At 51.5% G+C, this 17,710-nt stretch overlaps 5 protein-coding genes across 5 annotated transcripts; 3 read left to right on the plus strand and 2 right to left on the minus strand.

Moving 5' to 3' along the window:
- Positions 1–101: 101 nt before the first annotated feature.
- Positions 102–719, plus strand: NCS54_01174300 (Hypothetical protein; the record flags this gene model as incomplete). The annotated part of the gene is made up of 1 exon (XM_053157008.1): positions 102–719. The coding sequence occupies one exon, from the start codon at positions 102–104 to the stop codon at positions 717–719; it is 618 nt and encodes a 205-aa protein (XP_053012983.1).
- A 306-nt stretch (positions 720–1,025) lies between these two features.
- NCS54_01174400 (Hypothetical protein) lies at positions 1,026–1,649 on the plus strand (the record flags this gene model as incomplete). The annotated part of the gene is made up of 1 exon (XM_053157009.1): positions 1,026–1,649. The coding sequence occupies one exon, from the start codon at positions 1,026–1,028 to the stop codon at positions 1,647–1,649; it is 624 nt and encodes a 207-aa protein (XP_053012984.1).
- Positions 1,650–1,909: 260 nt separating this feature from the next.
- On the minus strand, positions 1,910–3,448 carry NCS54_01174500 (FMN hydroxy acid dehydrogenase domain-containing protein; the record flags this gene model as incomplete). Its single annotated transcript, XM_053157010.1, has 8 exons — positions 1,910–1,960; positions 2,008–2,134; positions 2,185–2,486; positions 2,547–2,571; positions 2,625–2,767; positions 2,817–2,894; positions 2,945–3,165; positions 3,214–3,448. The coding sequence occupies 8 exons, from the start codon at positions 3,446–3,448 to the stop codon at positions 1,910–1,912; spliced, it is 1,182 nt and encodes a 393-aa protein (XP_053012985.1).
- Positions 3,449–9,543: 6,095 nt separating this feature from the next.
- On the plus strand, positions 9,544–11,222 carry NCS54_01174600 (Hypothetical protein; the record flags this gene model as incomplete). The annotated part of the gene is made up of 3 exons (XM_053157011.1): positions 9,544–10,109; positions 10,198–10,328; positions 10,381–11,222. 3 exons carry the CDS (start codon positions 9,544–9,546, stop codon positions 11,220–11,222), a joined length of 1,539 nt encoding a protein of 512 aa, XP_053012986.1.
- A 4,534-nt stretch (positions 11,223–15,756) lies between these two features.
- On the minus strand, positions 15,757–17,613 carry NCS54_01174700 (Beta-lactamase domain-containing protein; the record flags this gene model as incomplete). Its single annotated transcript, XM_053157012.1, has 4 exons — positions 15,757–16,585; positions 16,632–16,887; positions 16,933–17,046; positions 17,091–17,613. The coding sequence occupies 4 exons, from the start codon at positions 17,611–17,613 to the stop codon at positions 15,757–15,759; spliced, it is 1,722 nt and encodes a 573-aa protein (XP_053012987.1).
- Positions 17,614–17,710: the final 97 nt, after the last annotated feature.

Raw genomic sequence — 17,710 nt, forward strand, 5'->3', positions numbered from 1 at the left:
AAGAATGTGTGGGATCGGGCGTCAGTGCGGTTGTAACCCAACGAAAACTTATCTCCCTCGCTACGCCCTTCCACCAGAGATTTTCGAGTCACCGCAACATTATGTCAGGCATGGAGGTCATTAGTCTCATATCGGCCATCATTGGCATCATCGACGGAACTTCGAAACTGGTCAAAACCATCAAGGGTGGCCGCGATCTTCCTGATGGATTCAACGCGGTATCTGAGCGTTTACCCCTCATACGAGCCGTCTTGCAGGCCACAGAACGACGCATCAAAGAATCGACCGAAGGGCAGGGCGACTTTGGGGCCGTCCAAGCCCTGCTCGAGTCTTGCCAAGATCAGGCTCTGCAACTGAAGAGCATTATGCAGGACGTGACCATCCAACCTGGCGCCACATTTGCCGATCGCTCTCTCCTCGCTGTGCGCAGGCTCGCCAAGGAGAGCAAGATGGAACAGCTGATGAAAAGACTCCTGGAAAATGTGCAATTGTTAGCGGCAATCCAGACCATCAAACCTCCCACAGACGCCAAGGTTCCCGGTGCGATTCAGGCTCTGGCCGACCCAGCCCCTTCGATATACAAGGCCTCGGCGGTTGCCCATTACGGAATAGGTCACCAGTTCAGCAATATGGGAAGCGGCCAGCAGCATGTCAACATGGGCAAGGGGCAACAGGTTTTTGCACACTCGATGATTATTCAGGGGGGTCCTCGGCAGTGATCAATCTCACTTCAATGAGCGATAAGCATGTATTGCATTTTGTGTATAGCATTATCTCATCTTGACTACGTGCTGTTTTTGTAGTTAAATAAATGTTTGATCGCTTTACCGGGATATGGTGTGATTGGCCATTTTTGGGGGGAGTGTGAAGAGTAAGGCTGTCCAGAAATCGCCCTTCCAGTCTGCCTGACGCTAACACGTATCTGCCTTACATGACAAGGCGTTATATAAACCACCACGTTTAAAATTCAGCGTAGCATTTATTACCTTCCTCCGTGCCTTGCCTCTTTCTTCACGTTCTACGCAATGTCATGTCAACGCATCGACAAGCTCGTTTCTTCCACGCTCCGGTTTCTTGACGACGTCGCAGGAAAATGGGAGGCAATTCTTCCCCATGATAATCTACCGCCAAGTTTCGGCAACACACGGAAATGGGTTGCTCTTGTACAGGAGATTCTGGGGGTTATCCAGGATCAGCGGAAGGCGAATAGCCTGGATCCCGATGACCCAGCAATTCTCGATGCTCTGGAATCGACCAAAGGAGCTGCCAAAAGCTTGTTGGCCATCTTTAGAGTTGTAGCGGATACCTCTGAAACCGAGAGAGGAAATTGCTATGAGGAGTTTCTGCGAAAACCAAACGCCAGCGGGATCGAGGTGGTCCTACTGCAGCTTTTGCAAGGGCCCCAGGAGCTTGTCAACGAATGCATCATCGAAGCGACGGTCGACCAGGATCATCAACTGGCAGAAGCCATCGAAGAGCTGACTTTGTCACAGCCACCTATGCCAATGAACCAGGCGGCAGCGGTGGCTCATTATGGAAAGGGGGATCTATTCAGCAATCTAGCCAATGGGCATCAAAATATCAACAAGGGAACTGGAGCGCAATACATTGCTGAGCGGATGAGCTGGGCTGGTCAATCGAACCCATGAAGGCTATGATCTATACGGTGTTTTACGATTGGGTTTTGATGCGGTCATGTGTGGATGAGCGTCTTTCACTGTTGTGTTGATGGCCGCTTTTGGAGAGGCTATTGATCAGAAGGCTACGATTTGACCCAGGCGAGAAAAGAAGTTGGGCGTCTAAATTCGATCCATATATCAAGTCCAGCAAGTGAAACTCTAAAGCAAAATGTATATCCACGTGTCTATCGTCTATAAAAGTATATACATGAAGAATGGATATTCTATGCTTAGTTCTCGTTGATGAGGTAGACATCGCGCTCAAGGGCACGGGTGTTGAGCTAAGTCGTTAGCCATATTCTTGTTCATCAGGGAAGAGCAAACTTACCACCTTGGCGGGGATGTTGTGGAGGTCGTTGATGCCGATCTGAGCAGCATCGGCAAGGATCTCAGTCTTGAGGATCTGGATCAGCTTTTTGGGGCCCTCGACACCGTAGATGTTGGAGTACATGAAGCTAGCAAACGTCAGCACGCTTTCGCAGTCTTTGGAATTCTCAAAACTCACGGGCGACCCAGACCGACGGCCTTGACACCGAGGGCCAGCAGCTTGATGACGTCGCTGCCGTAGCGGACACCGCTGTCAGCGAGGACCTCGGTCTTCTCAAAGACCTCGGGGGCGTTGCGGCGGAGCTCGTAGGCGATCTCGAGGGGAGAGGGAGAGTAGTCGACCTGGCGACCACCGTGGTTGGAGAGCCAGATGCCGTCAGCACCCTTCTCGACAGCCTTAAGGGCGTCCTCGGTGGTGGTGATGCCCTTGAGGATGATGGGGAGCTTGGTGTGAGACTTGATCTCCTCGAAGAGTTCCCACTATTAGTGTTAGAGGGATGAAAAAATAGATGTTAGTTGGGGACGTTAGTGGGTACATACGCTCAGGACAGAGGTGACACCGTTACTAGTCTTCAGTTAGTGCATGATGCAAACAGATAGATAATTGAGTTAACATACGCGTTGGTGGTGTCGTAGCGGGCAGCACGGTGACGAGTAGAGGTGGCAGGGGCATCGATAGTCCAGACAAAGGCCTTGACACCCTGAGCCTCAGCACGCTTCATGGCGTCCCAAGTGACGGACAGGTTGGCGTTGGAGTAGATCTGGATGTGTTAGACGGAGGCCACTATGAGATTCAGTGAGGTGTCTTACCTGCTGGAAGATGGTGCTGTCATGCTTCTTGCGCTGGGCACCGATCTCCTCAATAGTCTTGGAGGCATACAGAGCAGCCTTTAGGTGTTAGCTTCTTCATCAACTCAAGTGAGCATCATCTAACATACGACATAGAGAATGTCTTCCTCAGCAGCGGCATCAACAAAGTTAAGCTCAGCACGGTCAGGGTCACCGTAGGCACCTCGGGCAGCAGGCGAGATGAAGATGGGGGCGCTAAAGTTGTGGCCGAAGATGCTAACGCCGAGAGTCTCGTTGAGACCAGTGACGCTGGCAAGCTGGTGAGGGCGGAGTCTAGCCTTCTCCCAGACCTCGAGGTTGTGGCGGTAGGCTATGAGAGTTAGCAACAAGTTAATAGTGTATTGAAGTCAAGACTCACCCCACTCGCCGGCAGCAGCGGTACGGTAGAAGGCATACTGCTGGTCGGTCATGACCTGGCGGGCAGCAAAGTCAAAGTCGGGGACACCACGAATGTCCTTAAGGGCAGGCTTGGATCCCTCAGTCCAGTTAGAGGCGGAGAGGAAGGTCTGGAGACCAGTGTCGGGTTCGTTGACCCACTGCTCGTAGGCAGAGGCCGCGGCGATGAGCGGTGAGAGGAGAGTGAAGGTACGCATGGTGACTCGTGTATATCAACCTTCCCGAGGTGTGTTTCGTGAACAAAGAACGACAGTAGTAGCAACTAGGCTATAGAAAAGGAACGACTGGTGAGGTTGGTCGGTTCAAAGTCGTCCGAACAGGCGGGAGAAGGGCGCTCATTAATACCGAGAACCAGGCATCAATGCCTGCCGACATCGCCCAGCCGATTGAGGCATGTCTATGGCAATGCAGTGGAGCTCGTAGGCCCTGATGTTGATGAAGAGCGGAGACTTGGGCACGTTCTAGGGATAGTTCCGAAACGGCGTATGGCTGGGCATACCTGATCCGATTGATAAGATGAACCCGGCCCCATGGCATCGTGACCAGTTGGGACGAAAAGGCAACGCTATCGGGATACGATCCGAGATGGTTCCTCGCCTACGGGTTCCGAGCAACCCGTAGGCGAGGCAATTTGTTGTCCCATCTTTGTTGCATTGGGTCTTTTTTTTTGTTGAATTTTCAAGACTACGCGTCCAAGACGCCGGGAATTGCCAAGCTCTGTAGTCAAAACTCTAGTTTGCATTGACCTACTCTATCCCACTCGGCCGAGGGATCAAGTGGTTTGACGTTTCAAGGACCGTAGGATTTCTTGCAGTCAGCAACCCCTGTTCCCACATGTCCCAGAGCCTCAATCTGTTAGAGTAAGCAATCAGCCAAACAGAGACTCGAACAAGGCAAATTCAGGCAAGGCGAACGCATGGTATACTGCAATCTCATCGCATCATCCCACTTGTCAGAGTCGTAACGTTGAATGGACCCCCACTCCCATCGTTTAAACGCCGTTGTGGAGTTTTTTGAAGGCGGCGGAATTGCTCCAAGAGGAAGCTCAACCTTGATTTCGCAAGAGCCAAGGAAAAGATCGTCGTCTCTGTCAGGCTTGACAAATTGACCCGTGGCCCATAAAATGCATATGTATTCGCGACGAACTAGTTTTTCCGCCCTACAAGGAATGAAGACGTGGACACGCCGCGCGTGACCCCCACTGCTTCGGTAACATTTTGGTTCGTAGGGCTCAAGTGTTCGCAGCCATGTTACTCCGAGCCCGACTCCAATCAGATCCAGTTTGCCTGGGTTTTCCTTGGCGTTACGACTCCAACACGGATGGCTTGCAGGTGGCTTGAAAGTCGACTCATGGCTTTTTTTTTTTTTCTCCAAAGCCAAGAGCTGAGGCTGATGGGAATCTCCTTGGCTCGCTCAGACCCCTCCCTTGGCGAAGGGGGGAAACGCCTCCAAAGCGCCTTGGCGATTTTCTCCAAAATTTGATGGGCTATATCTGCAACAATAAGGATTTGATGGTGAGAAATCCGACAGCCTCATGATTACCGATGAACAAGCCGGAAGAATTATCGCATGGTTTGCATGTGGCATAGACCATCATGTGACCTGACCACACGGTTTTGCCGTCTCACGTGCTCGGAGTGCCAGAGAAGCGAGAAACAGAGTAGGGATGATGGAAAGCTCCCATAGGCGGGGAGCGAAGCTCAAGAATGATGCTTGGCATTGGGTAATTATAAGAAGAGGGGGGTTTCCCAAGTCAACATTCTGGAGTTTTTGGCTTTTTGCGAAGGGAATATGATAGTGTGTGGTGGCTTGCAAGGCCCTGATTCTGATTTCATATCTGGCATGGTGTTTGGCTGGTGCCATCATCACAGCACAAACACTTCTCCCATCTAGTCTAGGTTAGGCGGCTTCGTACGTGCACCTCTTACACAGTCAACCTATGTTCTCGACAATGCAAATTTGAAATTTACAGATAGGTTTCAAACATGAAGTTTGTGACATTCATGTAATTCGATTCTCTGACACCGAAAACTCCATTGAAGTACCCAACCTCCAACTCGTTTGTCTGTAGGGTAGCCCGACTCAAAGTTGCGGCGACCACACACACAATCCGCTCGTCCGAAAGAGTTGATCGGTCAAAGGGGCTTGTTGCACTCCCTAAACAGAAGGCTTCTCGAAGAAACACTATGCTTCGCATCTAAACCATAATGTTGGTAGCAACCCAAGCCATCACTGTGGGCCAGCGTCCCATCCCTTCCCGCCCCTTGCCCACGAACTGTTGGAGACACTGAAAAAGTTGGAGTTGTTCCGCATATGCAAAGAAGCTTCAAAGAACACGACGAAGAGCTTCTAGTCTCCAATACGCCCCCCTTGTCCCGATGCTATCCCTGATGCAGCGGAAAAGCCACGATCCTCAGCGTAAACTTGAGTCGGCGTGTAGTAGCAGTTTGTGCTTGGCTCCCCTTGGCGTATGATCCCACGCGGTTCTTGGCTATTAGCCGCGAGACGCTTCTGGTGGAGCTTGTCGTATTCGAGGCCAAGGCTAACTAGGAGATGGCATTCCCGTTCGCTTGTTTACTTGGCGATCGTGGCTATGGCTTATTTTAACTACATGACACGCGTTTGGTGTTGTGAGGCTCTGCGATGCGATACTAACGACAATTGGCAACCACCGGCTTCTTGAGCACATGCAACTGCACCGCACCGCACTGGACTGCACTCACATTGAGTGAAGCTATCGCTACAGCCGGCATTACGAGTTTTGATGAGAAAACACGGGCAAAATAAAGCAAATAAAATCCAAAGTGAAATGCACGTCAACATTTGTTCGCGGGACCAGACAACATAGCATCACACCACTCATGAAAATTCTTCACTACGAATGACGACCCTCTACCTTGCGTGCACCACCTGCATGCGCCAAACGAGATGTCTAAAACAAATACTCAGTACACACTTTTTCAACTCGATATATCTCTCCTGAGGTCTAGGTAAAGCTTCAAATAGAAAGCATGCCAAGCGCTTGGTCGGGCCCACCTTTTGAATCTCTAGAGATAGAGAGATAGGCGATAAACCACGCATTCCATCTCAGCTCGGATCTTAGGCTGGCTGATCTAGATCAGTCAGTGCAGCAGTCTGGGGATTTCTGGGGACGTCAGGCATCCATGGCGTGACAGCACCCAGAGTGATCCACCAGCGCGCAACGACGAATATCTGGCTCTCGAGGGCGATGATAAAGGCCTCGATCAAGCTGGCGACACGGAGAGAGTTGGATAATTTCGGCACCGACGGTCACAGCAAGAGGGGGATGCCCGGGTCCCCCAAGATCTGGAGCGCAAGGCGGGAAGCCTTCCGCGTGGCCTTTTTGTCGTATGAGAATTGCACCAGAGAGGTGTTGGACCTCGCGCACATGGTTCGACGTCGGTCACACGGAAGCCATGATTATATTGACAGCGATTATTCTAATCAGTCATACATTCGCCTGCAGAGGGAAGGATTTTGTATCTGGAGCGTGCTTCATCTTGCACAGACAGCGGAGAGTGACTGGGGAGGCAGCCCAACCCATTCTTTCGCGGCAAACAATGGCCGTGGAATGATAACGTCCAACAATTGCCAGATACCGAGACGACTCCGTAGCCAAAGCGGCAACGGGTCCTTCTCCAGGACGGAAAACTTCCGGACAGGGATGAAGTGTAAAGAGGCGTTTTTTCTTGCAAGGAAGGCTTCTAGAGCGTTACGCCATGTGCGTTTCTTTTCTGCGCGTTAGCGGGCGCGCGTATGTATGCAGTGAGAGGTTATTGAGAGTTTGAGTGGTCCACAAGGGTTGGAGAACAAGAAATGACTCTCCCACATCTCGATGCATCTCTTGAGTTTATCTCGAACCACTACGGACTGTGTGGCTTATCCTGCTACACGATATCTGTCGTGTCGCTCTGTGATTAAAGTCCCCTGGCATTACCAGATGTGACGGCAAGTTTATGCGTGCGCCGTACAAGGACAGGTGTGCTACGCAATGTGACGACCCGACACCGGTAGAGAGAGATACTGTAGGGAAAGCAAAAGTCAGCACCCCGGATATTACCCCGGATCTAAGGAACAAGAGCTAGATTAACCTCGGGTAAAGTCTCGCCACTTGCTCCAGAAGCAGTATATCAGCCGTATGGGGCCCCAGAGTTGTCAAAACAGAACGGGGCCACTCGTGGGCATCATACGAGGTTGGGGCCCAGACATGACCGTGCCGTCCTTGCCGCCCACCATGGGAGAGAACCAGTGAAAGAAAGTGACCAGTAAGAGGGGAGAGATGTCTGCAGCCGTGGATCGGACGTTTTTTTTTTTTCTCTCACAGGGAGGAAATCTATTCCCCACAATCGGAGAGGCAAGATTGTCTCTTGGACCCGCGTCGCTTAAACTGAGTGTGTGACTATCAAAGCGCGGATCCGAACGAACAAACCACAAGACCAGCAAATCAAGGAACCGGCACGAGCATACATGGGCGCTGCGCGGATCCGAAAGACGCCCGCCTCTTTCGTTTCTTTTTCTTCTCTAGAAGCAAAAGCGGGCCACATTCCTTCTACGCCACGCAGTAGTTAGCGAATGGAACCACGGCGCCCGATATGAACCAGGCCAGGCCTGGCCCTTCACCGGATATTCATGTCCATAAACGAAACTCTGTTTTTTTATCTCTCGTCGTCGTTCCGGTTACTGGCGATAATTTCCCCCTCGTTTCGGAGGAAACCTCCAACTACGTGCAAGACTAGGATGAGGTCATGGCCGCTAAGGATCGGCTAGTGGTCTAGACAGAAGTGCCGATGATCAACAAACTGCGGGAGCTGACTCGTCGTGCGCGCGTTGTCGGAGATGGGAGAGGTGAGGGAACAGGAAGCGCTTGGACCAGGTCTTGATGAAACATACGGTGGTACTGAGAGGGAAATCCCTGTAGTTATTGTCCCATTAAAAGAGAGAAAGAAGAAAGGAAAAGAGTGGAAAAATTGCGAACCCGCATGTAACCCAACCAACAGAACAACAACAAGCATGGAAGCGGCGACGCGACGGGGGTTTGGAGAAAGATCCAGCCTTGTCTTGGCCTCTGTTTGGTCCAAGCCTGTTCGTTCCGCCATCTCAAGCGGGGAAAAGGAGTAGAAATCTGTGACCCCATCACTCTTCGACCAACATTTGCTCCTCTCCAGCTGCAGGATGAGATGTGATCCAAAGTCCGGTTGTGACTCTGTTCTCCACAAAATAATCTGTGTAAGCTTAACAATGCACCTTAAAGCCTATGCTGCTTAAGCCTATCCCCAAGGTTGCAGACTGGACTGGCCAGCGGAGTCAAGTTCAAGCAAGCGATCGGCAGTCAAAGTAACGCCGAGACGCTAGACCCGACCAGAAAAACAATCCTCCGCCATTCTAGCGTGCGTCTACCGTACTCACTAGGCCTGCCTGCCTTCCTCATTGTCTCTATCCGCGTAGCATTGCGATGCCGAGTTTCCGAGAGTGGTGGTGGTCAACACGGCATCTCCGCATCTTCACACCTAAACTGTCCACTCAGAGGAGCTTCCCCAGACGGGAAGAGAGACATTGTATGTACAGTGACAGCGATCAACACGGCCCATCATGTCAGTTCCCGTGTGTTTGTACGTAACATCAACTTCAGGAATGTAAATGCGTCCAAATCCAAGTCTGTATTGCGTCAATCCATCCATGGCCTCACAGACATGGAGTCAAAACGTGCGCCCGTCCTTGACGCCTCGTCCTTGTCATTCCCCGCACCACCTCCTCCCTGACCCTTATCCTAGTCACAGTCCGTCTCCTCCTCTGGCTCCGTTTGCACCCGTATGATCAACCAGGGTGGTTGACTTTGCAGGGGAGGGGACCCAAGATGATCAATCTCCTCCTCTGCGGGGAAGGGCAGGGCAGGGATAGCCCACCCCTCACAAGTCCCAGGCCACATCCCGGCTTCCCCAACTACCAACAACATCTCGACCGTTCTGAACCTACTCGTACCCCACGTCTGCTGTGACCCGCGCATTCATTGTGGTGCGGTGCCCGGGGGAGGGAGGAGAAGGTGGACAGGTCAGGTCTCTGCATCCTCGTTTGGCATCTCGACTCGAGCTGTCAACCAGACCTGCCTTTTGAAATATAAGTTGCCCTCCTCCTCCCCCTTCGACTCTGGAATTCAAGCAGCTCATCATCCCCTCAACCTCCTCCTCCTACTCCAACAACCAATCCAATCTTGGCTGGTTGCGTGGCCTCTTTTGCTTCTACCATCTCTTATCTTCTGCCACAAAAATCAATCATGGGCAACCACGTTGAGAACGGCGCCCCAGCCGACCCCGTGGCCAAGGGCATCTTGCCCACAGCCAAGCAGGCCTTCAAGGACCTCTTCATCTGGAAGCAGCGCGTGGTCATCCACAACGAGCACGGTGAGGAGGCTACTGAGTGGAGGGAACCCGAACCTCTCCAGAACCCCATCAGCCTCCTGGCCCAGCTCTCCCTCAAGGACTGGATCTTCTTCATTGTCGGCTTCTGCGCCTGGACCGCTGATGCCTTTGACTTCCACGCCCTCTCCATCCAGACTGTCAAGCTGGCCAAGTACTACAACACCTCAAAGACCGACATCACCACTGCCATCACCCTCACTCTCCTCCTCCGCTCCGTCGGCGCTGCCTTCTTCGGTCTCGCTGGTGACAAGTATGGTCGCAAGTGGCCCATGGTCTTCAACATGATCGTCCTCGGTGTTCTGCAGATCGCCACCATCTACAGCACAACCTTCCAGCAGTTCCTCGCTGTGCGAAGTCTGTTTGGCCTCTTCATGGGCGGTGTCTACGGCAATGCTATCGCCATGGCCCTCGAGCAGTGCCCGTAAGTTCCCGCATTCCCCTCTCTCCTCAAAACTCTTGAGGTCATCCAATTTGGAGAAGTCTTTATTCCCGTGCTAACAGCGCCGCAGTACTTCCGCCCGAGGCTTGATGTCCGGCATCCTGCAACAGGGATACTCTTTCGGTTATGTCTTGGCTGCATGCGCCAACCTTGGCGTTGGAGGCAGCACCGAGAGCTGGAAGACAGTGTTCTGGATTGCTGGTGAGTTGACGCTTGACACTGATTAAACAACATCATCACTAACATAATCTAGCTGGTATCTCCATCGCCGTCGGTCTTATCCGCATTGCCTTCCCCGAGTCGCAGCAGTTCCTCGAAGCCCGCAAGCAGAAGAAGGCCTCCTCCGCTACCCCCGGTGCCTTCTGGCGCGACTGCAAGAAGATGCTTCGGTCCGAGTGGAAGATGTGTGTTTACTGCACCATCCTCATGACCTGGTTCAACTACTTCTCCCACACCTCCCAAGACTCTTACACCACCTTCATGATCCGCCAGAAGGAGCTTGAGAACGCCGGTGCTTCTCGTGCCTCTATTCTCATGAAGGTTGGCGCCTGCGTTGGTGGCACCATCATCGGATACACCAGTCAGTTCATCGGCCGTCGACGTGCCATCATCATCTCCTCCCTCATGGCCGGTGTCCTCATTCCCGCCTGGATCCTCCCCGAGGGCGAGCGCAGCCTCAGCGCCTCCGGCTTCTTCATGCAGTTCTTCGTCCAGGGTGCCTGGGGTGTCATTCCCATCCACCTCAATGAGCTGTCTCCCCCTGCCTTCCGATCCACCTTCCCCGGTGTCACCTACCAGATCGGAAACATGATCTCTTCCCCCTCTGCCCAGATCGTCAACGCCATCGCCGAGAACACCTTCATCACCATCAAGAACGGCGACAAGGTCGAGGCCTACGGTCCCGTCATGGGCATTGCTACTGCCATCATCGCCCTCGGCATCGTCTTCACCACCATGTTCGGTCCTGAGAAGCGCGGCAGGAGCTTCGAGGGTGCCGTCGCCGGTATGGAGGAGACCAACGAGCCCAAGAAGGATATCGAGACTGCCAGCGTCGAGCAGGTTGAGCTTGACGACCGGAACAAGTCCAAGGAGTAAATGCCTCCTTCTCACGAGATTTTTATCAAGATGCTATGACCTAGTTGTTTGAGATAGTTTAGAGGCTGATGTTTGCGAGCCTCGATACCCTTGTTTTCACCGAGAGGTGGTTGATATCCTGTGAATACATTCATTGAACAAATTGGTCCACATTCTGGTGATTGACTGCATGATTGTGAAACAACCAAGACTGCTAAACTACCCTGCTGCCTACCCAAACAAGGCCAAAGGCATTAACGACACCCATCAAGATAATTGGAGTTACTACCATACCGCACATAACAGTTCGAACCCAATCAATTTAGTATCTCGTATTTGCTTCAGAAGAACAGGCTTCTGGGCCGTCTGATAGATGGCCAAAAAAAGCCCCCTTTATAGACCCACTTCAACTCTAAGACCTTGAGGTGTTTCACCATTGACAAGTAGTAGATATTCTTTGAGTGTTGATCATTCGACTTCCCATCCCACAGAGTCAAAGAGAGCCTACAAGGACACAATTACTGAAACGATGGCGTCTAACTTGACGCCGTAAAAACCCTAAGTACTTTTGTCTACAGCGATAAAATGGCCACCCAAACAATACGTAATCCACTGGTTATCTCCACGCTGCATAGGCCTCCGCCAGACACTCCACATCTTATCGCCTGGCTCTTGTATGTTTGCCCGGAACGGTTTCAGAGTCATAACTCTACAAGTAGCCAACCCGATCAAACTACCAGAATGCTCGACTCTGAGACACACACCCGGGCTGTTGATAAGCCTTCATGCCCAGTTTTAGGCGCGGGGGAAGAAGCGTGGTCAGGCCTGGCTGATTTGGCTCATGCTAAAGATTCTCGTCTCTACATGCCTCAGAAACTGTGGCTCTCCGATCCGATTGGGTTTTGTGGTGCCTGGTGAAGCTACTGGTGTACGGCCTCCATTTCTAGGCCTATCAATAGCATAATATTGCTAAGTCAACGCGACTTACACTAATAACATCAAAAGACTGGCTATTCTCTAGCCCCCCCGTGGAATCACTTGCAGACAACAGGTGGTTCCCAACAAGGTGATATCGGGTGGCGATGCGAAGCAGCAATGGTACTTTTCTGGTACGCAGTGGCCGAAGTAATACATCTAATGGGACTGGGAGCTTTTAGGACTCTGGTCCTCTATAATGACTGACGAGGTGAAGAAGGAGTCTCAAGGCTCACCTTGGTAATAAACAATTCCCTTTGCCCGCTTGTCAACCCAACCGATCGAGACTTCACCCCAGGAGCCCTCATCAAATGGCCATGTTTAAGGAGCGATGATTGTACATATTACCGCCAATGTATTGTTCAGCGCTGACATGTCCTAGTACGCTTTGCAATTAAGCTGTTCCACAGGTTGACACCTCGTCTGACATGCGTGGCGAGACAAGGTACAAGATTTATACCGCTGTCCACAAGGGAAACCCAATGGACTTTTCCAAGTTTAGATGCACCGGGCTCTGGTGCATACCCGAGGACGTCTCCTCGCACTATTACTTCCATGTCAAAGGCCTCACGGGAGCCTTTGCCTTTGAGAGGCGCAAGAACTTTGACCCAACGACCTCGAGGACATTTGCAAAAAAGGTCAGGGTTGGCAAGACTCAGCATCCTATGTCGTCTTCTGAACTCGTTCGACAGATGGAGTCGGTTGACGTCTTGAACCATGATGCTGAATTCAACTGCCAGCAGTGGGTCGACTTTGCCTGGGGACACTTTATCACGCTGGATATCTGAGTGGGGGGCAATACGACACAGGGCTGAACGGCATATCGATGCGACGATGGAGGCAGAGGATGAAATGCTGGCGTAGTAATGTCGGTCAAGACGGGTAGAATAGGTTGTTCTGGGAGATAAAGGAGACAATGACGTACCGTGTATCCAGCTATGAATTCTGCAATTTTGACATTGCCATGAACTCGACCAGCTCGTCGTGATACAACTCAGGGAAAATATCCTCGGCATACTGCTTCCAGTCCTTATCAGCCGTCCGCTGGAAGAACTTGACATACTCCCAGTATTCCGGATACCAGCCACTATCCTCCCAGTCCACGAGGCCCTGTATCTTCCCGTCCTGAACCAAGATGTTCCTGGGGGTAAGGTTGCGGTGGGTAAAGATGAGGCGGTGATCAGCTCGTAACCGCTGAGAAAGCGCCTCTCGCACTAGCGGGGGGTATCTTCGTAGAGGCCCGATAACAAAAATTCATTGAAGGCCTTTTCGTCGTGACATGGTGGTGAATGGTACGTGAAGTGTACTCTGGTATCTCAGATCTCGCTACCGTCACAAGCACTGATGAGGTCCTGAGGAGGCGCCACAGATCTCATCTTGTCGACAATCACTCGAAGCTGGCAGGCGATGTCCGTTTTCTGATCGACCGACATTTCAGGCCATAGCGTGTCAAGACTTTGCCCTTGGACGTACCCCATACGTATCCATACTTGGCCATCGGGGGACGTGTGAGCGTCGTGTACAGCCGGTACCGGGATCCCAGCGAGGGCGGCGACTCTGAGCGCCTCGACTTCACCCATTGCTATGCGTTTGCCAGATTTGACGACAGTATTACCAGGATACAGAACGACTTTCCGGTTGAACATCTTGTGCTAAACCACAGCTCCTATTGAGATAGCTGAGCAAATACGTATTCCGTGGGATATCTCTTGCGGGCTAACCTGGCTCGGTCTCATCTTCAGATCCAGACTCATCTGAAGACCTCGCCTGCCCCTTAGCTTTCCTCCTCTCTCTGAGCCTGGTGAGGTTGAAAGAATCGCCTGGCTGTTTTCCGCGTGAGCGTGAGACGGCGAAAGTCGCTAAAGTCGGGGTTTGTGAATTATCCATTCCTAAGTCGGTCTTTTGAAGGTGTAGTAGAGAAGAAAGTCGTCGGCTTCCAGCGGCGGCATAGAGAATGGCATTGTGTACGTCCGAGATTTTTCCGAAGTCATACAATGCTCATATCTTTCGACAAATAGTTACCAATGCCATGGGCCCGGCCATGTGCTACTCTACGAAAGGCTGTAATTTTATTCGCTTGCCATGGAACTCAACGATTTGTTTAACGTGTTATTATGCAATACGGCGGATAACACATATAATATCTATATATGCTCATTTGTTGCCGTCCTTCTACCTTGGCCTTCCCTACTTCTAGAGAATTAGTCCACCTCTTCTTGCTTTAAAGATGAAAGGGACTTGTGTTTCCAGAGGGCCGAAACGACTATTAGAAGTTAGCTGCCTATCCTAGCACGTTTTCCTAGAAGGGAGTAGAAAAGTTGCAAGAAGGTTAGTTCCTCGCGAAACGAGACGCTAGAATGCGGTTACTTTACTCCCCTTGAGCAGTATAAATAAATTAATAAAAAGTACTGTAAAATATTCTAACACTTTAGAGTATTTTTAATTGTTCTTATTACATCCTATTAACTGCACCTGAGGAAGAATAAGCTAATAGGCTTATCCTGGTATCTTGTATTTTGTTTGACCTAGGTGTCCGTGGTTCCTTCCCATGGATTTATCCTCCCTGATAATCTTCGGATGGCGGATGCGCCTTTACTCCCTGCTGGGATCTTTTATTACACGCCACAAGCCGCTGAAAAACGGCCTCGCACTCGTTAGGGATCCAGAAATAAGGGTCGGTAATTACAGACACAGAAATAAGCATTGGGGCCACAAGCTACTATTAGACATGACTCTCCTCTAGCTCTACGTTGCTTACCACATATATGCCCCCCTAACCCCCCTCTGACACGCCGTTAGCTAATGGATAAGTTAGGATAAGGATTATTATGCTTTGGTAGGTTGACCGTCGTCTTCCTGTGTACACATCCATGTGGCTTGCGTGCCTTGTTCGAAGGCCCCGGGGGGCGTTGCACTGCCGTTATTAGCGCCTGATGACATTGTTACCACTAATGCAGGCAGGACCTCCGAGATCCGATCGTTCGCTCTTTCGCTCTTTCGCAATGGAGATAGAGACATCGCTAGCAGTCTCATCTCGTTGTTCTCTTGTCTAGAAGTCTCCTTCAAGGCCCTTCCTTCCTTCTTTCCTTCTCTCTACTTTACAGCACTGTTGACCTCCACATTTTATCTTCTCACCTTTTTTTTGGAGATGGCCTGGTCCTTGGAAGCCATCATCGCTCTTGTTGGAGTGCTCATCAACATTCCCACCTTCTATCTTGTCCTCTGGCGGATATGCCCAAAGAGAATCACCAACAACGCAGCCAGATCTTCGGGCAAGCTCAAACCCTCAAAACAACTCCGTGAGTTGCTGGCTAATTTTTTATCGATTAGAGGAAGGAGGCTCTGAGGCCCCCCTTCTAACCCCACGACGCTTCACCTTGCCAACAGAGTACGCTCTTGTGCTGCCCTACGCAGTGCCTCTGATCAACATGGCTCAGCACCCCGGCCGACAATGATGCATGCACTGCACGTTGAGACATGAGAACGAATGGCGATGTTATATATACCGGGCATTTTGCAGCATTTATTGTTTGGAAGTCAAGATTAGCTCGTCGCATCAATTATTATCCACCCATTGCCTTTATCCCACCCTCTCCAAGATCGTCTGGAACCCCACCAAATCCACACCTGTGCATCTCCCCTCCTCCACTGTAAATACCATCTCATCCAACGCTTTAAACTCATGCACTGCCCTATCCCCCATTCCCCACGACAAGCAACTCGCATCCTTCCAAAACAATTGCGCATCCGCCTGTGCGATCTCTTCCGGCGATCCAAGATCGTATGCAGCGCGCCAAGCGACCTTTTCTTCTGTGGCCAGGTCTGTCGGGTACAGGCGCGCAGAGACTTGGATCTCGGGGAGACTTGTCGAGATGGCCGAGAGGTAGTTGAGCCAGTGGGAACTGACGTCTGTACCGCGAACTGTCCATTTCGCAATGCTTAATCCTGGGCCTTCATCATCGACTTCGAGAACGAGTGTCGAATTAGTCTCTTTGTTGATGTACTTCCCGGCAAATGATGTCTTTGCTTGGGCCTTGCCAGCAGCTTCAATCGCAGGCAACATTGTCGTGACAACCTGCGAAAAGAGCAACTGCACAACACCACCCGAAGTCTCAGGTCCGACCGTCAAAACGCTAATGACAATGTCATAGTCTGGAATCATGACGACGAGCGCATGGTAAGTTCCCAAGTCACCACCCTTGGTGTAGAACTCGACGAGTCGCTCGTCGGACGTGACGTTGTCGGAGCGCATAATCTCCCACGGCGCGCCGAGGTACATGCCGCGAGATGTGGTGAAAGAAACAGGCTTGAGCCATTTGTGTGTGGCTTCAAGGGTGAGTTGCTTGTTCTTGAGGATGGATGAACCGAATGCGAGGAGGTCCTTGGTGGAGGAGTAATAACCGCCAGCCCTACTCAGTAAGCAATTGCACAATATCCCCAGGTTCAATTACTTACGGGTCTAAGATACCCAGGGTCGCGTTCCAGTAGACGTCGTCGGGACTGATCGCACCAACAGAGTCCTCAGGCTTGGTGTAAGTCGTGCTAGTCATGCCGGCCACGTCCAACACCTTCTCTTGAACGAAATCCTCAAACTTTTGTCCAGAGACTTCTTCAATCACCAAACCAAGAATGAGAAATGCGACATTCGAGTAGATTGGGCTGGTCCAGGGTGAGTATACAGGGGATCGTTTGCCAAAGTTGTCCCAAAAGTCTGCCGGTGTTAGTTGACGAAGTGCAGAGCTGGAGGGCGACTTACCAGGCACGGTACAGGCCTTAACACCACTGAAGCCGATGCATCCAAGTACATCTTTTGCCTCGGGAAGGCCAAGCTTGGTCCAGTCGATGGGAAAGCTTGCCAGATCAGTAGCCACTACACTCGTCAGCCCAGCCTTGGCAAAGCATGCGACGACTTACAGTCCGCCGGGATACCGCCCATGTGCGAAGCCAATGCCTGAAGCGAAATACGATCCCAGTCAACAACAGTGATGTTATTCTTCTCATCCTGCTGCTTGCCCAGTTTCCGCAATTGAGGAAGATACTTTGTAACTGCGTCGTCCATCCTCACACCCGACAACTTGAGCGCCGCAAGCACGGTGAAAGCCTTGGATACGCTTCCAATACGATACACCGTGTCGGCATCAACCTCTTTGACTCCACGCGCATCCAGATTTGTCGGTGTGTGGTGCAGATTGAGGATCGGCTCATCCTCATGAAGGGACACCATGCCGATTGACATGGCCGTGTTGTTAAAGGACCCCGTAAGAGCCTTGAGCCCTTCCGTCAGAGCCTTGACAGCAGTTTTGACCGCATCGCTGGTGCTTGGACTCGTCGGCGCTGGAAGGACTGGGCCTAGGGGAGGACAGTGGTGATTCTTTGCAGCGAGGCCATCACCAACAAGCATCAACACCAAGGGAAGCAAAGTCGACTTGAACAACATGATGAACGCCTACTCTCAAGAAACAGGAATGGCTTGCATGACCCATTCTCCGCTCAGCTGTGGACTCGGTCTCATGATATACATCACCAACCCCCCT

This window comes from Fusarium falciforme, chromosome 9, assembly GCF_026873545.1.
Source record: "Fusarium falciforme chromosome 9, complete sequence".
NCBI classification, from domain to species: domain Eukaryota; kingdom Fungi; phylum Ascomycota; class Sordariomycetes; order Hypocreales; family Nectriaceae; genus Fusarium; species Fusarium falciforme.